Below are 22,429 nucleotides of genomic sequence, written 5' to 3'. Positions count from 1 at the left end.
TAGCGGAACGAAAATGTTTTGAGCCTTCCCTGTGGCAACCAATTAAGGCACTACCTTGGTTGATGGCATTTCAGTGTATTTGTAATAACTGAAAACAAAAATTTACAATTAATATGCAACAACCTGTTTTCGAAGAGAAAATAAAACAACAATAAAAGGAATTTCCTGAGTAGAAGGCCCTTTCTTAGTCATATTATAGGTATATTTAATTATATGTAAATATTTATGTACACACAAAATTGATTAGTTTATCAACCGCCACCGCAATCAATTGGCAGGTAAAAAAAAACGAAAAAGAAAAAAAAAAAAAAAAAAAAAAATAGCGAAGTTGGTTCTGTTAAAAAAATCACTCTGCAGAAAACTTGTGGTTTTGTCGTACAAATGACGGCGCAAGGAATTGGCAGGTAGAAAAAACGGAAAAGCAAAAACAAAAAAAAAAACGAAGCCAGTTCTGTTAAAAAAACATCCTGCAGAAAAATTGTGGTTTTGACGTACAAATGACGGCGTAATAACAAAACGTCCGTGTGAGAAAAAAAAAAATAGGTTTTCGGGTATATTAGGTATTGGTATTCGGTTAAGGCAAGTGGCCTGGGTCTTGGCTTCGATGTTCTGAGCCAGTGAATGGTCAGGAAACAAAAAGAGGCTTGCTTTTTTTCTTTCCAAGTCCAAACCGTATTCCTAAATTCACTATTAGTAATAGTAGTATTAAAATATGTGAAATAGTTCAATGGTAGAGCATCGGCTTCGGATGCCGAAGTTCTAGGGATCAATACTCAGATTCGCCATGTACGTTTTTTTCTTCAAACCACACGTTTATTTGTCGAAATAACGAAAAATGGCATAAAAAGGAAAAATTCCTTCTTCTCGACGATCGTATGGTCGGTAGCGACCCAGATATTTTCCTGGGACGACAACGCCAAGCAATATTAACCATTCTGGGATTCGAACCACAGACCTTTCGCATTGTAGGACAGCATGTTACCGCTATGCCATAACCGTCCTTACATATGTAGTTTGAGATTTTGATAGCTATGTAGTTATTTGATAAATTAAAAAAAAACCGTGATTTAAAATAGGAATGTATAAATAGAAAATATTACAATCAAATGTTTTCATCAACAAAATAAATTCAGTAGTTCAGTATGCAAGGCAGCAAATCCAGGTTTATCGCCAAACTGCAAATAGATTAAATTAGATCTACAACTAATAAAAACTACCTACGTCTAAACTTACTCGGCGCACATTTCGACTAGCAAAACCCCATTGAGTCGAAGGGGCGCTAAAGTCCTACCCCATTCCACTCACACCTGAGCCCATCGCTTGCATGAATGGCGGTAAATCGGCGTTGGACTAAAAAAAAATACGGAGGATTATTAATTACGAATACAAGGGCAGAGAAATACAATTAGATGTCAAACTGAAGTAGGTTCTTACCTTGGTTAACAAAGACTTAGTTTAATAAAGTTTAATAAAGAACTTTCCAGCGTTAGGGCCATCTCTTTCTTGGTCGAAGAAGATTATTGATTTTCCAACATTACCCACGCTGCCCGTTCGACCAACACGATGAATATACTCTTCAATATCAGTTGGCAAGTCATTATTTACGACATAGTTGACGCCCGCAATATCTAGGAAAAACAATACAAACATCGAATACGTATAAAAACGAACGAAGAACCCAGACACTATTACTTAAACCACGGACAGCAACATTAGTCGCCACGAGAATATTCCTAATACCATTTTTGAAGTCACGAAGCGCTTGCTCACGCTGACTCTGAAGACGATCACCATGGCTGCTGGTGGACTAGACATTTAAAGTTAAGACACTTTGCCCAATTCACAACAGGTTTAATTCTTAGTTGTAAGTTGTTATTGCAGAAAAATGCAGCGACGAAATCCGCCGTCTTTTTGCTGCCGACAAGAACGATAGTCTTAGCATCACCGAGATCTTGTAAAACTTCGTCCAGCTTAGCTCTCTTCCCTCTTTTCGAGCACTGAAAAACCAGCTGCTCAACATCCGGATTGGTGCCACCGACAATGCCTGTTGAGACGAATATGTAGTCTTCCATGTACGTCGCAGCCAGCGCTTCTACTTCATCTGGGAAAGTAGCCGAACACATACAAACACGACGGATTCCCTACAGAGAAACAAATAGTATTACATCAGTCAAATCTCATACTCAAAAGCCATCGAGAACATACTTTCGGATGCATCGTTGGATGGTTGACAATTTTTTCAACATTGGGGCCGAAACCCATATCAAGCATTCGATCAGCTTCGTCCAAAATTTAAAACCTGACCCCCGAGAAGACAAATACTCCACGGTCGAGAAAATCCTTGAGTCGCCCCGCGGTCGCGGCAAGAATATTGCACCCAGCTTGAAGATTTAACCGCTGATGGCTCGTGACAGTTCCTCCATATATAATCACAGACTTTAAAACCGAATTGTAGGAGAATTTTCATGCCTCGCGGTGAATTTGAATGGCCAATTCACGCGCGGGTGCGACAAATACAACTTCTGGCTTTTGCCCCATGGCATGAGACGCACCAGCAACACCTTGTTCTAACAATATGTTCATAACCGGTACCAAGTACGCCACCTACATAAAAAATGTAAAATTTTAGATGACTTAATCAACGAATATCACGAAGGGTTTGTTGAGTATCTTAGATGCAATTGGACCTTTTAGCAGTCGCAATCGCCGGCGTGCCCACTCAAAATTACTTTTACTTCAACTTACTCAGTTCATACCGACCCATTCGAATCAAGTCAGTACGAAAGCATCAAGGTTTCAAAATTTTACAGCGTTGATTAATTGGATTACCGTTTTGCCGGAGCCCATGACAGTACAAGCAATTAAAACTCTTTTGGCAAGAAATACTGCAACTGAAGCTTTCTGAACAGGTGATGGTTTTATGTAGCCAGAATTCTAAATGTTTTGAAGTAGTCCTTGGTGCAGTCTGGGTTCTGCGAATGATGTTATGTATTGAGGTACATCTTTTCCTGTAACCTAAAGCAAACCCAACAGATATTTTATAATCATAAAATACAGTTTCGTGAAATGGCTTACCTGGAGGACGACTTTATCAAAATTGTTAAAACGTTCCCCACAAACAATGCCCGTAAACAGTTTTATACTATTGTGGATACTATTGCCCACCTTCATGTAGAATACCCACAACTCTTCAGTTGTGATGGATAGAATGGAGTGGATGGATCTGAATATCATAAGAAAAGGGTAATACTGGGTTTTTGGGTAAACACAGTGACTTTTGTTTTATCTGACCAATGTTCTTCGATTGTAGAACAGCTGAAATTGATAAGTTACCTAAATAGAAAAATGAAAACCAGCATCTCATGAATTTAACACAATGTAGATTCCGATACCACTTACCATTTCTCTTTAATACTTAACAGAGAGGTTGGAGAAAAGATTGTATTCACTTATCAACAGCTCCAGTGAAACGAATTGATTTCGAAATTACGAACAGGGGTTGAAAGTGGCCCGAGGTTTCACATAAACTTTTGCATTAACAAAGAGGTCAGCTGTGACCGACGGTATAGTCTACCTTGTCACCCTTCGCGCCAAGGAAAGGGAAAACTGTAAACTCTAGAACTATCCTAGTAGTAGCATTGAGTTACATTACAAATGAAAACAAAAAATGCTTACACTGTAGGCAAAAACAGCATACCTAGGTGGTGTTTTTTTTCTGGCTTATTAAAATAATTTCCATTTTGAAATGCGCCTGCAATTTTTCAAACAACGTGAATTATGGAGTACAGAAGTGAAAATGGAGTCCAATGAGCATTAAGCTAATGGATGTATGTTGCCAAATTGGCCGTAATTTTATAAAAATTGACTAGTATCTCCATGGTGTACAAGGATGGTGAAAGAACTCTTCGTTATAACGGCCTATCTCGGCTGAAGGCTAATAGGGGTCTAGGTTAGATATTATCAGAGACGCCTAGTGGCCGATATTGAAGTAAAAGGTAAAGGCTGCACCTGCTTGAAAAATTTTCTAAGTCCAAACAAGGGGACGTGTCCCATTATCCCATTACCTCTTAGCTATCAAATTACCGTTATAACTTTTCTTTTATTATATTATCGTATTTGACGTTTAGTTCGTTTAGAATAAATTTAATGATCAATTCTTTTGTTTAAAAGTAGCCCGTTATAATGAATTAAATTTATATAGCAATAGGAAAGGAGAAAAAAGAAAGATCTATACTGGGTTCGAACTCGAGACCCCCGTACTGTAATCGAGTGTTCTATCCCTTAGACCACAGAATTTGTAATACCTTTCTTATCGCGACACAAGTAAATATGATGGTGGCGTTGGCTATATCTAACCTCAATTAGGCCACACCCACCTCCTATGAAACAGGCTTCATTCGAGATAGGCCTTAAAATGGAGAGTTGTTTCACCATCCTTGTACACCATGGTATCTCCTCACTGTTTAGCATCCATCCCTGTTTGCAATTGAAACCTATTTTAAAGGGTAAAAACAATTGCCATCAATCAAAACAGATAAAATGAAGTTGAACAACGATGTTTACCACTTTGGAAATGCCTAATGTAAAGTCCTTAGTGTAACCCTACGAAACATATAGAATAGACCTACACTAAATACAAAAATGTCCAAAAGAAATGGCAGTGGGCTAATTGCGGGGTTTCACAATGCACCAAGAGGCCCTTACATATCTGGAAGGAAGTTTATCTTGAGTTACAACCTTAATGCCGATTAATGGCAATCACCTAATGGCGGAACACTGAAAGGTAATTTTTTTTTGACGGCAACCAAAATTGAAATGCGCAGGGTTACGGATAACAGTTACTACCCATCTTTACGGTGCTTTAAAATGGGTACGTTCCCTCATGTTTGTTGTTTTTTTTTCGTATGCTTTTCTTAAAGCGCATGAATTTACATATGTAAGCTTCAACACTGCAGACAAAATGATCGTGTTAACGTTGTTGTAGAAACATACCAGCATGATACAAGGCTAGATTAAAGCAGGAAGACACGTAAATAGGAACGCTGCAAAAAATAGCTAAATAAAATCAACAATTTTACACTATGCGCTTTGCAACTGCTTAAAATAGGTGCAAGATTTCTTACCTATTCTATGCTTTTAAAATGATGTTATAATTTAAAATTCGTAGATTCTTGTTTGTTCAACAGATTGTAGGGTAAAGTGAAACAGAGTATTTTCGTGTTAGGATGACGGGGCAGGTATCCATTATGACGAAAAAAAAAAATCAGAGAAGTATAACTAATTCAGGGAGTCATAATCTGTACAGTAAGGGCAGTAGGGCAAACGTGAAGTCTTAGTGAAGTATGAACACGGAATGCTTCTTCATCTAAATAAAATGGCAGTTATAACAAGCTAAGTTACATTATTTATCCTCCAGCTTTTCTTCAATCGAAGCTGATTCAACCGAAGTTGACTCATGGCGCTCGCCTTGCTCATCGATTGGTTCCAGCTCTGATACCTCACGTAGGCTGTCTTTATGAGTTCTTGCTGCGACTACTAGCGGCGGCCGCATTGATGAACTATTTGAAATAATTGCAGCAATGTCACTCGTAATTTCCTCTGCGGGACCGTCCTCTTCTTCTTCGGCCAAAGGTACAACATGGATTTTCTTGGGAAGTGCTGCTGTTTTCGACGTGGAAGCTCGATCAGTTTGCTGCACAAAGTATAGTGTTTCGTATTTATAAAAGCACTAATGAAGTTAATAAACAATTTACCGATGCATCCGATCCCATAAAAAAGGCTACCGGAGGAACGCGAGTAATCCTCGGAGATCCTTGTGGGCTATGAGAGAATTTCGGCAATAGTTTTGGACTTGATTTATTCGCCGATAACAACTGCTTGTGTTTTGACATTGGCGAATTTTGAGCTGATGCTGTAAGAGGCGCCGCGGGAGATGGCGCATTACTTGCAATTAGCGGTTCGTCCTCGGTGTCCGAGATAACCAAGGATCCCCTAGGTTGTTCGACACTCAAATTCTAGAAGAAAATTTATTTCTTCATCTGTTAAGAAAATATATTTCAATTTGAATTTTCACCTTGCCGAATCTGCTGCGCCTTTCATTTGCTTTCTTCAGATTCAATGGGGGTAGTTCCTTAACGGCCGGTGGGTTTCCTATAGGGGTGTTAACTGGAGTTGAGGATTCGGAATCAATGCTCAGATCAGACATCTTGAATATGTCTTCCTATTATGGTAAAGAATACAAATCAATATTATTTCAAAACATGAATTTTGGGCCGGTACGAAGCCCTACCTGTGGCCCAAAAACTATTGGAGAATGTGGGCGGCTGACTCCAGTTGTGCTGTACCGGCTATTACTACGGTTAAATCCCGGTTTACGAGTATATCCAGATGCGATGGATGCATTGCTACCCATAGCTTTATGGTAAAGAACAGAAAAAGCGATTAAAACCGAAATCAATCAACTAACTTGTTCATAATGAATACTATTATCTCTCTTGAAAACTTTCTGGAAGACAGACATTACAGATGGTGCTTTGTGCGACATTCGGAGACGAGATGTGCTATTGAATGAATTTGGTGCCTCTGACTGTAAAGACATTTGACGCTGAACTTTCTTCTTAGGGCTTCGTTCCTTAACCGGTAATCTGTGGCAAATTGCACATTTAGAACTTAAAAACATAATTAATTCTATCGAGCAAACAATCCTACCCTGCCTCTCCACCATCGTCTGGTGAGATTTCTTCGTTTTCTGTACTTTGATCTTCACTTTCTTCATCCAGTTTGTGAAGCTGTGACGACGAAGGGAATATATCTTTCTCATAGGCTGTCATCGCCAATTGAGCTGTTGAGCCCATGTGAGGAGACGTGCGGAAAGCCTGAGATGCAATCGTATGTGGCAGTTCTTGCGGCATTTCATCCCAGTACTGATCGCGTAGCAGTTCCGGATGCTCGTTGTGCATTTCATCGACGATCAAGTAAGATACCTAAAATTTTTGTATGGTGTTTGGAATTGGATAATTAGACAGCTCTTCAGTTGAATTATTCTCGGAACTTGTTTCGATTTACATACTTGAAGATTTCGATCAATTAACCAGTTTGTCTCAAAGTCATCGTCATCTTCGCCAAAAGGGTTCACAAGACTTTCAGCCACTTTCAGCCATCCCATGTAGAAAAAGAACTGGACACAGATAACATAAAACGAGAAATAAGTTTAGCTTACGGGCTTATCGGTGAGGACAATGGGACAAAGGAAAAGTTCAGCTTGACATTTTCGAAAATGAAACGGGATAAGAAAAATGTAACATAACCATACCTGGAGAAATGCAAATACGGGGACGTATAAGTCCTTCTGCTCGCCAACTAGTTGGCGACCCATTAGCGTAGCCATAAAGAAAGTATAAACTGCCAATGTTACAACCTGAAAGACCAGTGACAGTTAAAAATCCCCTATGATCATTTTGTAATTTTATTCAAATTGCTAAACAACAAACTACTAAACCTGTGTGTAAACCAGAGGAACGGGGACCCAATCGTAACCGTTAAGCGCGCCACATTTGGACCGGAAGATACACAGCTCATCGATAATGGTCTTGACTGCAAAATCGTCTCGTATCCGGCCTTCTTTGCGTGCCCTTGCAACAATAGATCCGGCCCAAACCAGCGGCATCCAAAATTTACTGTAGCGCGAGCGTGCGTTTAGGTCATCAAAGATTTTCTTTTCGTTGGGCAACATCACACCTGTAAAAGAAATAGTTCGCAATGTAATTAGGCCGTGTTTTTCTTAATCTAGGAAAATTGGTGACGACATAATGTCGGTCCACCTAGACTTTGTTCACAAGTTCCTATTGCTGTGAAAAGAAAAACATTTTAAAAAAATTACGCAACTGGGTCACTTCGTCAGACTCCGGAACTGTTTACGACCCTAAAAAGTAACGTGATCTTGATAAACAGAGGTCGGCTAGTATATTATTTACATAGGCCGCCTCATATCCGGTCCGAAGTTATCTTAGCTATTAAATGTCCCCTAAAGGTAGTAATGGTATGTCACGAAATTGCACAGCTAGGCATTCTTGCGTAACAATGGGAAATACGAAGGGTGGAGTTCAACTACACGCAAAACGCTCGTTTTCTGTCCCTTGTCAGCGGCCATGCAGGCACTGGTGACCGATTGCGGATCTAACTAGGTTACGGGGCTACTGAGCCTTTAAGATGGGGATTAATCCCTCAGTTGGAAATCCAGATAAAGGTCGATGGTGCTTTAAAATAAGTTAAATACATACCAGCTTCAACAAGGTGATCAAGCGTTGGAAATCGTTTTTTGACCCGCGTTGAGACCATTGACAATATCATGACGTAGGAAAGATTGACGTACCGCATGATAGTGCGTCGCATCATTCGACACCGCTCGTCCTGAAAATCACATAAAACAAAAAATTTATCTTTCTGACTTGAAAATAGGTAAATGTGTATTGTTACCTGGCCTGGAATCGAATTGGATATAAATATTGCAAGCGTGTCAGTTCCAGGGCTACATAAATAAGTTTATTAGAATGCAATTATACTGCCAAAGTTGTCACTTGTGTAAAACAAGTTACTTACATAAACTGGAACATTTCCCACCATCGTTTGACAACCAGATTTACATAAAAGCCGAGGACGAAAGACAACGGGATGAGATCAGAATACTCTAAGCAATGTTTGGCTATCTTCTCAAATTGTCTAAACATACAAAACACTAGATCTAGCTTTAAAGTTCATAAGTATAAATTATTTCAAAAACAAAACAGCTTTTAACTTTTCAAGCTACAACCACACCAATATCCAAATTCCATTGGCTTAAAAATACCACAATAGCTTTATAATGACAAGCTTCCTTCAGGCTATTTTACAGTTTGACGTAGGGTTTCTAGCTCTAGGGCTAAAGTAATTATGAATGAATGTATGCTCTGTGCTAGCTACATCCTTTGTTCTAGTTATCAAAGAAAAATTCTTGCTCCAAAGAAATTTCTCCTGCTAGCAGTGTCAATTCATCACTACGGAAAAAACATAATTAATATAAAATACAACTGTTGGTTTCTTACAACTGTCCCGGTTCGTCCAAAGCAAAAAGGTAAACAAAGTACAAAGAATAGTACAGTAGAACGTAAACAACCAGATTTGGCCATAGTAGCTTATAAATCGAGCCTTTCCAACTGTTGAAAAAGAAAATTATCTGGTTATTATTGAGGAAACAAAATGAAACACTGAGAAAGAAAAGTTTGATCATACCAGAAAAGTAGTTTCCAAAAACATCCAAGTCCTGTACAAGTTGCAACTTGTGCTGTATAAGTGATGGTCATAGTGAACTGATAAAGAGATCATGAATAATTCTTAAACAAACGAGGAAAGAAACAATCGCCTTAGCACCACGTTTCGGCTCGTATAGTTAATACACAACCACACCAACTTGAGACGAAAATCCCAACTACAAGCATAGAGCCGTTTGACTCTAACCAAAGTCTGAAAGTTGCGCCATAACAAAAGCCCCCCAGCCCTAGCCCCTCCTCTTTAACCCAAGGCTAAACAGTCGTCAATTTTGTTCCTTTCTAAAAATATTTTCTGACGGATGCGGGGAAATTGTTATGGCAGACCCTACCCACAAAATTGTTTTACCAAAATCTGAAAAAAAACAAAAACAAAAAAACATCAACAATCATGTGCTTATAAAAAACGGTACGTTCAAAGGCTAATCGGCATTAATTCCAAGTAAGACGCTGCGATGCACACGCGCCCATTCAATTTTTCAGACTATGAATAAAAATGTACATGAAAACAACAGGTGGATCGCTTTACTAACAATAGGTATATGAAGCAATAAACGATCACCTTATCCAGTCACTGCTGTAGGTCCTTTTTAGGCTGTCTGTGTCGACAAAATAAGAAAACTACCACCCAATGACGTGCGTATCATTTTGGCATTTGCATGTTCCCAAGCCAGTTGACTGACATGAACCTTTTAACTTACCCGCCTAGAATACTAATGTTTTCATCGAAAAAGAACTCACAAAATGTTTGCTTGGCAACTGACCATTTTGGCTTTACGTCCAAAGGGAAATCCCATTGAAGTTTGAGCCTGCCAAAAGCCAATTGTAAATTGTCTACTGAAATCGGTTTTTCCTAATTTGAGACGTTCCGTCTACCTACATGCGACGCGGGACAGTTAAAAGAAAAAAAAAAAAACAACGCAAAAACGGATGCCGCAGTATTGTGATAACTGTTTCCGTGCCAACATGTTTGTTGCTGAGGAGATAAACCTTCAAAAATAGTAGGGCTTTTGCATTTTTATTCAATTATTTACTATGTGCATGATTCGTACGCATAAGCTGATATGCTTCTAGCAGATTTGCGGTTTGCTTAAAACAGGTTTCGTGAATTTTAATGTATTTCATAGTTTGATAACTACACTTAGTCACTATCTCCGCAAAGACCTTTTTTTGACCTACGCCATGTGCCTACGGCTTCCGCATGTGATACTGCCAAACCTTATATTTCCTTCTTGAGGCAGTGGAGTGGCTCTCACGATTATCGTGATACCCTCTTACGCTGTTCCGCCATCTCCTTTTGTGCGCCGCAAGAAACAGAAACTGTGACAGAAGACAGCTGCATTCTCCTATTAAACTGATCGCAGAATAAGTGTTTTCCCACTATTCCGAAATAACTTGTCGAAGAATGGATAACGCTGAAGCATTTACTGGATGAAGCTCAAGAAAGCTGCAAAACTTGCAAGGAAAAAGCTGACATTTCAAAAGAGAAAGATTAATAGAGGGTATTATGCAGAACATGGGCGGCTTGCTTTGCTCTCCATTCTTTAGATAGATGTGTGACAGTCACGCATGACAGTGATGGCAAAGCGCCAAGGGAGAATTTCAAATACCACATCAATTTCTGATAGATAACATAATCAAACAGTCACAAAGCGGTTTTCTGTAAATTAATTTTACAGACAAAAAAAATTCTTTTCTAATTCATTTAACAAAATAATTGGAATTATTTTATTATTAGTGGGTAGTTTTCCTAAAATATTACTCAATTCCCCTAAAAAAAAAGTTGGGACGGCTATTCGACCACTATTCTGAAATTATTTGCAAGCGAATATTGGGTAATGATTCTTTAAAATATGCCTTTGCAGAAACCGCAAGTGTTCCAGTCGATGGATTGTTCCTTCCAAACGAAAAAAAACAAAACAAAAAAAACCTGCGGGGAAAGGCGTACCCTGTTTTACTAGGACTAAAATTATTCGAAAGTTATCGCCTGTCTTCACCACATACTCTTGTTTTTATGCAACGTATGGATTCATTGAGAAAACAAAATTTCGCCCACCCCCATCAATTAGCCTTTTCATTGAAGTTGATCTAATTTTGCAATTCGACCATTTCACTTGTCCTCCAAAAAAACCTGAATATAAAAGGACATGCATTCGCAGTTTTTCAAACATCGGCCATCAGCTTCCAACACTGCAATCGACAGCTATTCCTCACACTACGAACATCTTTTTCTTGTCGTTCGCAATGTCTGTTTTTAAGGTACGTAGTTTTACATCAAGTCATTAAACTTTGTGGTAACCTTTTCGCCTGGCTTCTTGGAAATCTATTTTCATAGATCACACTCATCGCTCTAGCTACTGTTGCAGTGGTAGTCACGGCTTTTAATGAGGATCCATCCGACGAAATGAAACTGTCAGAGACGAAACGCAGAAGGTACTACGGCAACAACAACGCTGGCTATAACAGTTACGGATCTGGACAAGGTGTCGGACACGGACAAGTGACTGGATATGGACAATCACAGGGCTACGGATACCCACAAGTACAATCCTATGGATACGGACAATCTTACGGATACGGAGGTAAAAGAGAGAGAGAGAGAGAGAGAGAGAGATCCAAAAAGGTAACACCTTAACTGATCTGTTAATGTCTAGGTAATCCAGGGCAATCCACCTACGGCACAGGATATGCCCAGAGCAGCGGATACGGCAACCAATACGGGAACAATTACCAGACAGGATACGGCAACACACAACAATATGGTTACGCAGGACAATCTAGCTATGGATCAGGTCACAACAGCGGATACGGCAATCAATATGGAAATAGCTACCAAAGTGGATACAGCAATCAATACTATCGCAATGATTATGTTGATGACTATATCCACAGAGGCTTGTATTAGATTAAAGTTAATCGAAACCGTAAATTATTTTCGCAGAAATTCTAAAAGAAATAAACAGATACCCCTTTGAAAGATACGTTTGATTATCTAAAAATTTCTTTTGCCATAAAAAATTTTTCTGATCAAATCAGTACTCTACAAAGTGCGTTGTGGCACCAAAATGAAAATAAAAATCAACATGCCATGAATTAGCAAAGGTGAAAATTTGAATAACTAGTAACTAAATTTAAAACAAAAAAACAAAACAAAACAAAAAAAAAATCACGTTTTTCGATCATTCCGTTCCTTCTCCGGCTACATCTACATTGCAATAAAGCCACGAATTTTTATCGTGGTTTTAATGGTAGTTTATCCATTCAATTATAAAAATCGTAAACTGAGAAAACTTTTCGAGGATTGACACTTTTTTCTACTCGTATTAAATGACGCAATGAAAAATTTTGAATGCAGCGATCACGATGGGATATTTGTGAGAGTTTCTTTAACGGACCTCATATCCAACAAAGGATAGGAAACTTCGCAACTACTAACAAATTATTCAAGCATAAAACAAACAAAAAGAAAGACAAAAAAGGCTAATTTCAAGGCTGTCGATGACTTGAAATCGGTTTCTTTTGCTCTGATAATATCAGGCCGTGTCAATCACGCAGGACACCCACCCATCTATAGAACACTAAATTCACAAAGAAAAATAGGTCTATGCCAACCAACGCCCATGTTACATTTTCAGGTGAGTCAAAATATGAGCCCAGATTTCAGGTGTGTGCTCGTCTCAGTCACCTTCGCAGATTTGTTGACGCAACACGCTGAATGCAAAATCAAGATAAATGATGCGTCAAGAAAACCAAGTTCTTCCCACGCATATTCGATCAAATAAACCACCTGAACTTTCTCGTTGGCATTGGTCTATTTTTTTTTACTTTTCATCACAGTTTCTTTCAATTTGCCCCTCAAAAGATTCAAAAGACGAATATAAAAGAGCTTCTCCTCAATATGCAAAGCAACACCGCTTCGGCAGTGCGCTCTTCAAGACGGACACGAATAAACGATCGCGCAACCATTTACAGTAATAACATTCCCAATGGCAAAAGGAATGTCTGCTTTAAAGGTAAAAAAATTTAAATTGATTTAACAAAACCTTTCCATATCGAATTTGAAAAAATTTGCTTATCGGTTTGTAGATTACGTTAATCATTTCAGCAGTGATAGTGATAGCGGCTTGCGTTGGGAATCCATCCGGCGGAGAGGATTTAAGTCTGTCGGAGACAAGAAGAAGAAGACATCGGCAATACGCAATCTACGGCCAAGGTGGTTACGGTGCTCAAATTCAACAAGGATACGGCCAAAATCAGCATGGATACGGTCACATTCAGCCTCATTATGTTCCAATTCAACATGCGTACAGTCAACACAATGGATACGGACAACCTAACGGATACGTACAAGTTGCTGGGTACGCTCGAGGATATGGCCAAACAAATGGCTACACTCTAGCACATAGATACGGTCAACTTAACGGATACACGGGTATGAAAAATTAAGTTAATCAACCACCTGTTCAGATTACAATAAATAACAAGTATTACATTGCATTTTCTTCTGCCAAAATCAAGGACGCAACAATGGATATGGAGGCAAGAATTCTTTTACAATTAAAAATTCCTTGGTGACATGAAAATTTCTCTCTGTTTAGGCAATGGCAGAGAATATTTTCACATTGGATTTCGCCCCACTATACAGAGATACGGCTATGAAAGTGAAGACGGATATCAAAATGCCTATGGCAACCCAACGGGTTACGAATCTGACGAAAAGCACAGCTACGAGACAAAAAGCGAAAATTCAAATGTGTACGAAGAAAACCTGAAAGGATATGACTCGGCAGAACATCACCAGCCAAAACGCGAAAAATCTGAAGATGATAGTTATACGAAAGGACACGGCGACGAGAATGAATACGAAACGAAAAGCGTAGAAAAAACGAAGGCAAACAAAGGCTACAAAAATGCGAAATCGCAAAAATATACCGACAAGAAAAAGGAAAAGAAATACAACAGCTATGTCAACGATCTTTGATCCAAAGGTACGGACATTTCCTCTATGCTTTAAAAAGGAGCTAAACAGAAAGATGAAACCGTTCCACAAACTATTAATCAAATTCAAACTCACGTAGAGTACGATAACCGAGGTGCCGACCGTAACGGATATGACCGCTTTGACTTGGAAAACATGGGGGAAACCGGAGATTATATTTAACTCATAAACACTATAACCTTCATTTATAGTATTTGATGAGATAATTTAAAATAAAATGATGCATTTGAAATAAAATCGACTGTTGTTTCCTTTTACATTCATCAATTGATAAAAGGCCACCTTTCGAAACTCAACGTCGAGATTGAGAAAACCACAGCCACAAACCATTAAGAAAAACGAGCAGATAAAATCCTAGGAACGTGCGCATATGTTTTAACGCATACCCTTTTCAGAGATTCCCTTGATTTCTTCAAAGAAAATGCTTCCATAAATCTATTCAGACTACTTTTTGAATCCGAAATGTCATACAGACTATAGCAAACACATCTACATATAATTCAACGTAATCTACATATTTGAAAAGTAACCTTGATGAACAACCAATGATCGATCGATGTCTGTGACGGTAGAACAACCTTAAATAATCATGCACAACGATAACCATTTTAGAATTCGCTAAAAAATAAAAATAAAGTGTGGGTTTGTCCTACCTGAAAGCGCCATAGCCAAGTCCAGTTCCTTCTTTAATAAGCGAATGACGTTGATGATTCCATCCTGACCACTATGTGCAAGACCCCACAATACCGGGCGACCGACGAAGACCTGGCGAGAACAAGTGTGAATTAATAAAATATTTTGAATCCCTTGTGAAATGGCAATACCATGCGGGCACCGAGAGCCAATGCCTTGAGAATATCTGTTCCTTGCATAATGCCACCGTCAACGTAGACTTCACAACGTCCGTTGACTTGTTTCACTATAGCAGGAAGCGCATCAATCTAAATATTAAAAAACTACGGATTGCAGGCAGTTCAATAAAGAGATATCGAGCGTAAACATTACCGAGGCTTGAACGCCATCGAGTTGCCTTCCACCATGATTGGACACTGCAATGGCCGCTACACCATGTTGAACTGCTAATTCAGCATCATCGGGCCTTAGGATTCCTTTCACCACAATTGGCATCTTCGTAATGCTGTACGTAACATTTCAATTTGGCTGACCATAGTAAAATTTCTAACCCATCAGAACGATTACCTTTTAAGCCAGGCAATATCTTTCCAGGTCAAACTTGGATCAAAGAGAGACGACACGAAGGTATTCGACGTTGAACTTCCCGAATCACTAATCACAAATATTTAAATAAATACTATTGGGGAGCAATGTAATCAAAAGTGAAAAAAAAATTGCCTCAATTCATTTCGCTCAGTGGCTAAACGCCGGCCCAGAAGAACAGTGTCAACAGTCACTACTAGTGCCTTAAAGTTGGCTTGTTCAGCACGTCGAACCATGTCGACAGTGACCTGACTAATAGTCAATCAAAATTACATGTTTATCCATTAACTAAAATGTTTGAAGAATAATACCGATCTTTATAAATGTAAAGTTGAAACCAGTTATTGCCTTGAGGAGCAGCTGCTGCGATTTCCTCGATCGTAGAAGTAGCTACCGTACTCAAAACGTACACCAGACCTTCGCTAAAGGCAGCTGCATGGAAAATGAGAGTGATTTCAAATTGTGAAATCAATCTATTCATTGAGATGTTTAACCTCTCGCAGTAGCCAGTTCACCATCTTCATGTGCCATTTTCTGCATGGCAGTTGGAGCAATGCCAAGAGGAGCAGACACTGAATATCCAAGAGCCGTGGTAGCCATCGAACGATTCTCCACTCCTCGAAGAACTCGCGGCATTAATCGCCATCTAACATTACAAAATATTTACAATAATTTTCATTAGTAAATAATTAAAAACAAAAACAAAAAATATATACCGTTTGAATGCTTCGCGGTTGTCTCGAAGAGTTTGCTCTTGATCAGCCCCACCCCTGTAAAAATCCAAGACGAACGGTGGAAGAATCTTGCTGGCATGTTCTTCATAATCTTGAAGGCACACCAACTGCAACTTACTTTCACTTGCCATTTTTAAAATGAACACACGATCAACAGGAATTAACTACTGCTGCCACACTTGAGAAGATGAAACTGTTATCGCCAGTCAGACTGATATGAAATCGACGATACCAAATTGTACGAGACAAGGGGCGTGACAAGTGAAAGTTCTTCTCCTCCCTTCCAATTTTCCTTTAAGGTCAAGAGGAAAGGTTAGCAAAGGACCCGAATAATCCTTTGTTGGAGAAAAATTTCTACTTGAAACGCGACAAAATTTGGTATCGGTTTTCACAAGCCGACGACTGCCGAATTCTTCAGTACATTGCAATTACCATTAACACGCAGATATGTATTTGGACCAACACGTAATCACAGTGGCTTTTGTTTGCAGCAAAACGAACAGGAAAACTCTTCCATCAATCGACAGGCCGCACATGATAAATTGGTCGGTTGGATCTCGGCACAATAATCGTTAACAAAGCATTGTGATTCAATTCGGTAAACATCATCTAATTATTGCTCATTCATTAAAATCGGTGGAATAGGGTTAAGTAAGTTCCTCTCTTTTCGCAACAATGGGCAAGAGCGATGTTATCCCGTTACGCTTGTTCATCGGACTATTCTTTTGTAATAAGAAATTTTTTTCACCACGTTTGTAAATACTGACTGGGCAACAACACATGCAAAATAACGCCACGCATAAAAGTACCGCCATATGGTTGGCTTACGATATCAAGAAAATCTTGGAAAGCATGCTTAACAATTGGGAATAAAAAGAACCTTGGATTGCTGGATAAAACCTGGAAGACGAGAAGACCGTTGGAGTTTCACTGTTGCAGTTGGACGTAATTAGCGGGGAATAATCCGATCTGTCCTCTACATTCTCCACGCCACCAGCCTTCATCGATCTGCTCAGTACAAACGTTTACCAATAAAAGTTCGTATACGAACAAAGAAATTAAAAGATAATTTACCATTTCGATGTTCATAATGACATCATCTGGGTCAAAGGAGAGCTCATCTTCTGCAGCGGCTTGGTAATCGTAAAGAGCGACGGCAACCAAACCCATACCAGTTTCTTCTGCCACTGTTTCCAAATTTGTGTTTTCCTGAACGTAGCCTGTATCTTCTTCGTCTTTCCAAGCGTCTTCTTCTTCATCCACTTCTCTCCACGCTCCATGATCAACTTGTTCGACAGCTTCCGCTAGGTCATCATTCCATCGTTCTTGAGAGTGCGTAATATATTGCTGGGTTTGTGGTACAGGAGCCGCGATAATGGGTGGAGGCGATGCAGCAGGGGGTTCAGGTACTGGAGAAGCCATAGCACTTTCTTTGATAATTGGCTCGGGAACTACAGGCGGTTTGACTTCAGGAGCTTGGCTTTCCCTAACAGGTTGCTCTACTTGAGGAATGTGCTTAACGGGTGGCTCTTGTTGCGGGGGTGTCAACGAAGATTGGGTTTCGAATTTGTGTGCTATTTTAGCCATCGGTCGGGCGCTCTTCGATGGAGGAGGAACAGCCTGCGCACCCGAATTCACGATTAAAGCAAACATTACTGAAGCTAGTTAAAGTTTTCTGAGATGCAAAACTTACCATTGCGGCTTTCTTGTTTTCATCAGCCAAATTTTCAAACCGGGATTTTAATAACGAAGCTTTTCCTTTCTCTGGAAAGTACAGAAGTGTTCGTTTAAAAAATGATAGTACACGTAGCACGATAAACCGATTTTAGTACCTGCTACAACAGGCTTGTCTTTTTCGTATGTAGTGCCAACATGACCTTGCTCTTCATCAAAACCGACAGCCGCTGCCCTATCTTGTCTGTCAGTTTGAACACCAAACTTTCCTCCAAATCCTTTCGAGCCATCAGTTTGGCTTTCATGTTTCTCCACCTTCTCTTGATAGTCATAACCAACGGCACTCTGCAAGAAAAAAAAAACAAAGAATGTAGAAATTTCATTATAGTAAACACGACATTCGTGAACTTCATACTTTATCGACTCGATCAGCCTGGACGCCGAATTTTCCACCAAAACCTTTTTTCCCATCAACCTGACTTTCGTGTTTCTCGACTTTTTCCTGGTAGTCCCAGCCAACTGCGCTCTAAGAATTTCATTACAATAGAAAATAATGTCTTGAGCAAAAGAAGGAGGTAATTTCTTACTTTGTCGATGCGATCGGTTTGAACCCCAAATTTCCCGCCAAAACCTTTGGAGCCATCTGTTTGACTTTCGTGCTTAACCAGTTTCTCTTGATAGTCCCAACCAACGGCACTCTATTGATAAAAACAAGATGTCAGGATGCAGAATAGAGCGTATCTAAGACTATTTACTTGAGATGACATTAGTTAGACTTATCAACTTGCCTTGTCAACACGATCAGTTTGAACACCAAACTTGCCTCCAAACCCTTTTGCAGCATCAGTCTGGCTCCCATGTTTCTCAACTTTGGCTACATAGTCATGACCAACAGCAGACTTATCCATTCTTATAAAACAATAAGTTATTAGCAAGTTAATAATAACTGTGGCAAGTACAACAAAAAAATTTTATTCTTACCTATCTTTCTGGACCCCAAACTTTCCACCAAAGCCAGTGGCATAATCTTTTTGTGAGGCATGTTTTTCAACTTTTTCAATATGTTCGTGACCAACTGCACTTTTATCCATACTAGTAAAATAATAACATTGCAGCATGTCCATAAATACTACGAGCAATACAATGAAAACAAATTTGTGTTACCGATCTTCCTGCACCCCAAATCTCCCTCCATAGCCATATGATGCTTGAGGTCCTTCAGCCATTATTTTCTTTTTGAGCTCTAAATCTTCTTTAGTAGTTTGCTCACGAAGAGCATTCATACTTTAGATATTCACAAGAACTTTAAACAAGAGGCACAGCGTAAAAATTAATCACATTCTAACTCGATAGCACCCGCTGTTCTTCCTCCACCCCATCTTTGCTCCTCTTCCGTAACGTTATTGATGTAATTAGGGTCGGTATCCCATTCGTCATCGTCTTGACTCACTACTGGAGCTTTGATATTGGAACCAACTGCTGCTTTCCACATATTGTTACGAATAAGTTACTGAAGAAAATAAACAATTGAAGTAACGCTGACGGCGAAACCAAGGTTTTCCACGTACCAATTATTTTCTAAAAAGGTATGGAAAACTATTTCAAACCGGCTAAAACTTGACTTACACGCCCTTTCGTTGATGATAAGAAGTTAAACAATCCTCAGTTCCAGACAGTTTATCATACAGCACTGCAATTTTCACACAAATAAAATCATAGTTTTATAAGATTTTAAAAATAACTATACAACGTCAGGTAAAATAAATAAAGCCTTACGTAATCATTCAAAAAATATCACATTGCTTACTCAAATAACTTAAATATATAGTTTGGCAATTATTTGGTACCCCATCATGGCTATGCAGACGAAAAAAGTAAACTTCAAAGCTTTAAACACTTCTTGACAAAAATGTCGACAAGATTGTAAGTAAATAAACCTAAACGTTAGTGTTAAATGCATAGTAAATTTGTTATCCTACAGTAATTGAAAATGATAAAATATATAGGTATCCAGCTTTCAAAAATGGGAATTCCAAGCTCCGTGTTTTCTTACCTGACTTTTGGATGAAACTTGTCAAACCAAGCCATAATTTGCTTCCTAACCAAGTTCAGTTTGTTGTTTCACCACAAATGACCAAACTTGATGTAAAACAATACCTTGAGAAAATTTACAATGTTCCTGTTATTCATGTTAACACATTCAACAAAATGGGTAAGATTATATTTGTGTAATTTAAACCAAACTGAGTTTAAAACCTATGTTCCTTTTAAGGTAAAACAAAAACTGTTCCAAATCATTATGTTACAAAGGAGCTAGATGAAAAGATTGCCTTTGTAACCCTGGTAATTATTTATTAAGTTTCAGTAATGCATTGATTAACTTCAATATATTGTAGCATAAGGACCATAAATTTGTTTTTCCGGATATGTTTGCGAAAGGTGATGAGGAATTAACTGAACAATCAAAAAGCATGAAAGCATCAAAGGAGCAGTTTGCCCTGAAAACAAAGCTAAACATATCAAAACAAGGTGTGCCCACATGGTTTAGTCATTAATGGATATGTGCATTATTAGAATACAAGTTTAACATATATTTGTATGTTTTTAGTTTAATTATTAAATAAAAAATAGTTTTACATGTTGAATAATATCAATTATATAATAATTATTAACATTTATTGAAGAAACTATAAAAAAGTGACTCAAATACATTTGTATTTTTAAAACAAATAACAAGAGTATATATCTCAATCTGAATTTTAACTTCTGTGATAATATGAAATCAAAATGTCCATTCTATTTGCCACCAAATTGGGCTGTTGGGCCATTAATGGGATATTTAATGCACTTATCGGACTTCAGATAAGCGGCAACATTCTCAAGGTTTTCGATCCGTGCGTGGAATTCTTTAAGGTTGGGAAATTCCTCCAATAAGCCGGGACTCAATTGCGAATGTTGGTCCAACAACTCGTACATCACAAAATCGATGTAGGTAACCTAAATTTAAAAAAATATAAAAGAATTTCCTGCCAATTAACTAGAAAAAATCATTATACATTCTCTCCGGCAAAAAATGGATGACTTCCTAGAAATGTTGATATTTCCTTCAACTTCACTGACAGGTTTTTCAAGAATTCTGGCTTCAATTTTTCCTACATTAATAAAAACAAAAGCATCCAAGTTACAAAACAGACACAGGGAAAAACATTTGTAAAAACTTACAAAGTCAGCGTTGTAGCATAATGTGGACCATTTCATTCTCACATCAATAGCTTCTGCTTCAATTAGATCCACTCTTATTTGCTCAGCCTCTGTTTTGGGTGCCAAACCATGTTTGCGCCCCAAATACTTCAAGATGGCAAAAGTCTGGGACAGCTTGACATCTCCATCGATGAGGTAAGGACACTAAACATCAACATATGTTGTACTTAACCAGCAGAAGAATTAATAACTGCAAACCTTACATTTGGGAAGTCCAAGCCAAGGTTGAACTTATCGCTTATCCATTCACTGCGGTCATATTCTGGTGCGGGTCCGATATTGTAACGTTTGTCTTCAAGCTCGACTCCGGTATAAGCCAAAAGAAGCCGGATGGGCTGCATATACTGTTCACAAAATGCCAACATACAAAATGAATAAAATAATACGTAATAAGGCCAATACTAAGAACAAATTTCGTCTTACCCCACGAAGATTCCAATAACCAGTTTTGACAGACGCCATTGTAGAGTCAGTTGAAGTTGTTAGTTTCTAGCGCAGTTTCTTCAGTCTCGTTTGCACAGAAGAATGTGGCTCAGTTGTATTACTCGCGTACGAATTTATACCTATAAGAGATAAAGGATGGGAAGAGGCGTGGCATCTGCGAAAAATAAAACATTATTGCCTCTTATTGCGTTTTCATAACGTCAGTTTAATACCACATATGTACTCTATGAGGATTTTCCATTTCAAATTTTTGGATCCTACAGAAACCGCTATTTTACTTATATTTTTAGTTTTTTTTTTATTCATTGTTTCAATCGTTCATTTGAAATCATGTAGACATGACTTGCAGGTATGTCATTTCGGCCTGAATGCTTTTTTACGTTAAGTCAGTGGCACCTGTAATCAACCTTGTAGATAAAAAGCTCAAGAGCACTGAGACTATCTAATGCTGTCAAAACTGTCAATATACATTTATTCTAGATTGTTCGGTGTCTCACCACATCTGCCAACTGCGTCTTAATTACGAGTTGTCAACCCATTTCTATAACCATGGTTACTTCACCAACTGAAATGATGTTATCTAATACTTCACCTATGATCATCAAAACCTTTTAACGAATGGTATGGCTCACGTGCAACTGTACCCTTATTTAACACTGGTTCTTTGCATTTCCGATGCTATCAATATCCCCCAATCCACAAGATAAAGTTATAAGCTCTCTCCGCTGATAAAGGGTCTAAACAAGGCATTTTCAAAAAGAATAATCGGATTTCCTGATTTGGAGCCATCACGTTCC

The 22,429-nt window shown here is 38.6% G+C and overlaps 8 protein-coding genes and 1 pseudogene across 10 annotated transcripts in view; 4 read left to right on the top strand and 5 right to left on the bottom strand.

Moving 5' to 3' along the window:
- The window catches only part of LOC130688887 (electron transfer flavoprotein subunit beta-like), a 71,063-nt gene that overhangs the window by 14,965 nt on the left and 33,669 nt on the right, over positions 1–22,429 (top strand). The window lies entirely within an intron of this gene.
- LOC130688503 (ATP-dependent RNA helicase vasa-like) lies at positions 1,116–3,780 on the bottom strand (annotated as a pseudogene).
- Positions 4,881–9,663, bottom strand: LOC130688861 (bestrophin-1-like). Its single transcript, XM_057511873.2, has 14 exons — positions 9,268–9,663; positions 9,081–9,191; positions 8,599–8,718; positions 8,476–8,527; positions 8,280–8,409; positions 7,499–7,737; positions 7,313–7,417; positions 7,070–7,177; positions 6,709–6,983; positions 6,484–6,644; positions 6,290–6,414; positions 6,074–6,220; positions 5,754–6,014; positions 4,881–5,692 (listed from the first exon to the last, which is right to left on the bottom strand). Exons 1-14 carry the CDS (start codon positions 9,336–9,338, stop codon positions 5,402–5,404), a joined length of 2,196 nt encoding a protein of 731 aa, XP_057367856.1. The 5' UTR covers positions 9,339–9,663; the 3' UTR covers positions 4,881–5,401.
- LOC130688899 (keratin-associated protein 21-1-like) lies at positions 11,442–12,279 on the top strand. 2 transcript variants are annotated; one of them, XM_059496733.1, is made up of 4 exons: positions 11,442–11,561; positions 11,638–11,884; positions 11,957–12,015; positions 12,052–12,279. In XM_059496733.1, the coding sequence occupies exons 1-4, from the start codon at positions 11,547–11,549 to the stop codon at positions 12,205–12,207; spliced, it is 477 nt and encodes a 158-aa protein (XP_059352716.1). In that variant the 5' UTR covers positions 11,442–11,546; the 3' UTR covers positions 12,208–12,279. The 2 variants fall into 2 exon arrangements, with proteins under 2 accessions (XP_059352716.1, XP_057367900.1); XM_057511917.2 differs by having other exon boundaries at positions 11,957–12,279.
- Positions 13,201–14,532, top strand: LOC130688886 (hornerin-like). Of its 2 annotated transcripts, XM_057511901.2 has the most exons (5): positions 13,201–13,315; positions 13,389–13,734; positions 13,821–13,841; positions 13,901–14,290; positions 14,381–14,532. In XM_057511901.2, the coding sequence occupies exons 1-4, from the start codon at positions 13,289–13,291 to the stop codon at positions 14,281–14,283; spliced, it is 777 nt and encodes a 258-aa protein (XP_057367884.1). In that variant the 5' UTR covers positions 13,201–13,288; the 3' UTR covers positions 14,284–14,290; positions 14,381–14,532. The 2 variants fall into 2 exon arrangements, with proteins under 2 accessions (XP_057367884.1, XP_059353078.1); XM_059497095.1 differs by lacking the exon at positions 13,821–13,841.
- Positions 14,741–16,545, bottom strand: LOC130688870 (2-Hydroxyacid oxidase 1-like). The gene is made up of 9 exons (XM_057511884.2): positions 16,236–16,545; positions 16,014–16,165; positions 15,831–15,951; positions 15,655–15,771; positions 15,502–15,588; positions 15,307–15,439; positions 15,126–15,242; positions 14,955–15,066; positions 14,741–14,879 (listed from the first exon to the last, which is right to left on the bottom strand). The coding sequence occupies exons 1-9, from the start codon at positions 16,382–16,384 to the stop codon at positions 14,812–14,814; spliced, it is 1,056 nt and encodes a 351-aa protein (XP_057367867.1). The 5' UTR covers positions 16,385–16,545; the 3' UTR covers positions 14,741–14,811.
- LOC130688912 (src substrate cortactin-like) lies at positions 16,684–19,589 on the bottom strand. Its single transcript, XM_057511929.2, has 10 exons — positions 19,274–19,589; positions 19,092–19,211; positions 18,909–19,019; positions 18,716–18,836; positions 18,515–18,625; positions 18,343–18,453; positions 18,086–18,272; positions 17,947–18,017; positions 17,328–17,873; positions 16,684–17,261 (listed from the first exon to the last, which is right to left on the bottom strand). The coding sequence occupies exons 1-10, from the start codon at positions 19,417–19,419 to the stop codon at positions 17,181–17,183; spliced, it is 1,605 nt and encodes a 534-aa protein (XP_057367912.1). The 5' UTR covers positions 19,420–19,589; the 3' UTR covers positions 16,684–17,180.
- On the top strand, positions 19,779–20,520 carry LOC130688902 (large ribosomal subunit protein uL23m-like). The gene is made up of 4 exons (XM_057511921.2): positions 19,779–19,850; positions 19,934–20,139; positions 20,200–20,270; positions 20,324–20,520. The coding sequence occupies exons 1-4, from the start codon at positions 19,837–19,839 to the stop codon at positions 20,480–20,482; spliced, it is 450 nt and encodes a 149-aa protein (XP_057367904.1). The 5' UTR covers positions 19,779–19,836; the 3' UTR covers positions 20,483–20,520.
- Positions 20,624–21,770, bottom strand: LOC130688891 (glutathione S-transferase Mu 1-like). The gene is made up of 5 exons (XM_057511906.2): positions 21,612–21,770; positions 21,392–21,532; positions 21,150–21,332; positions 20,984–21,079; positions 20,624–20,924 (listed from the first exon to the last, which is right to left on the bottom strand). Exons 1-5 carry the CDS (start codon positions 21,648–21,650, stop codon positions 20,724–20,726), a joined length of 660 nt encoding a protein of 219 aa, XP_057367889.1. The 5' UTR covers positions 21,651–21,770; the 3' UTR covers positions 20,624–20,723.

This window comes from Daphnia carinata, chromosome 9 (genome assembly GCF_022539665.2).
Source record: "Daphnia carinata strain CSIRO-1 chromosome 9, CSIRO_AGI_Dcar_HiC_V3, whole genome shotgun sequence".
NCBI lineage: Eukaryota > Metazoa > Arthropoda > Branchiopoda > Diplostraca > Daphniidae > Daphnia > Daphnia carinata.
This window is presented reverse-complemented; position numbering and strand designations above follow the sequence as displayed.

Coding starts and splice junctions, on each gene's coding strand:
- LOC130688861 (XM_057511873.2), bottom strand. CDS start 9,338: ATGACCATCACTTATACAGCACAAGTTGCAACTTGTACAGGACTTGGA. Junction 6,984..7,069: donor TAATTGATCGAAATCTTCAA/GTATGTAAATCG, acceptor CAAAAATTTTAG/GTATCTTACTTGATCGTCGA. Junction 5,693..5,753: donor TTATGGGATCGGATGCATCG/GTAAATTGTTTA, acceptor TACTTTGTGCAG/CAAACTGATCGAGCTTCCAC.
- LOC130688899 (XM_057511917.2), top strand. Junction 11,885..11,956: donor ACAATCTTACGGATACGGAG/GTAAAAGAGAGA, acceptor GTTAATGTCTAG/GTAATCCAGGGCAATCCACC.
- LOC130688886 (XM_057511901.2), top strand. CDS start 13,289: ATGGCAAAAGGAATGTCTGCTTTAAAG. Junction 13,316..13,388: donor AAGGAATGTCTGCTTTAAAG/GTAAAAAAATTT, acceptor ATCGGTTTGTAG/ATTACGTTAATCATTTCAGC. Junction 13,842..13,900: donor ACGCAACAATGGATATGGAG/GCAAGAATTCTT, acceptor CTCTCTGTTTAG/GCAATGGCAGAGAATATTTT.
- LOC130688870 (XM_057511884.2), bottom strand. CDS start 16,384: ATGGCAAGTGAAAGTAAGTTGCAGTTGGTGTGCCTTCAAGATTATGAA. Junction 16,166..16,235: donor AACCGCGAAGCATTCAAACG/GTATATATTTTT, acceptor TTGTAATGTTAG/ATGGCGATTAATGCCGCGAG. Junction 15,952..16,013: donor TGAACTGGCTACTGCGAGAG/GTTAAACATCTC, acceptor TTTTCCATGCAG/CTGCCTTTAGCGAAGGTCTG.
- LOC130688912 (XM_057511929.2), bottom strand. CDS start 19,419: ATGTGGAAAGCAGCAGTTGGTTCCAATATCAAAGCTCCAGTAGTGAGT. Junction 18,626..18,715: donor AAACTGATCGTGTTGACAAG/GCAAGTTGATAA, acceptor TTTTATCAATAG/AGTGCCGTTGGTTGGGACTA. Junction 17,874..17,946: donor AAAACAAGAAAGCCGCAATG/GTAAGTTTTGCA, acceptor TCGGGTGCGCAG/GCTGTTCCTCCTCCATCGAA.
- LOC130688902 (XM_057511921.2), top strand. Junction 20,140..20,199: donor TAACACATTCAACAAAATGG/GTAAGATTATAT, acceptor GTTCCTTTTAAG/GTAAAACAAAAACTGTTCCA. Junction 20,271..20,323: donor AGATTGCCTTTGTAACCCTG/GTAATTATTTAT, acceptor AATATATTGTAG/CATAAGGACCATAAATTTGT.
- LOC130688891 (XM_057511906.2), bottom strand. CDS start 21,650: ATGGCGTCTGTCAAAACTGGTTATTGGAATCTTCGTGGG. Junction 21,080..21,149: donor TATGCTACAACGCTGACTTT/GTAAGTTTTTAC, acceptor TTATTAATGTAG/GAAAAATTGAAGCCAGAATT. Junction 20,925..20,983: donor CATTTTTTGCCGGAGAGAAT/GTATAATGATTT, acceptor TTTTAAATTTAG/GTTACCTACATCGATTTTGT.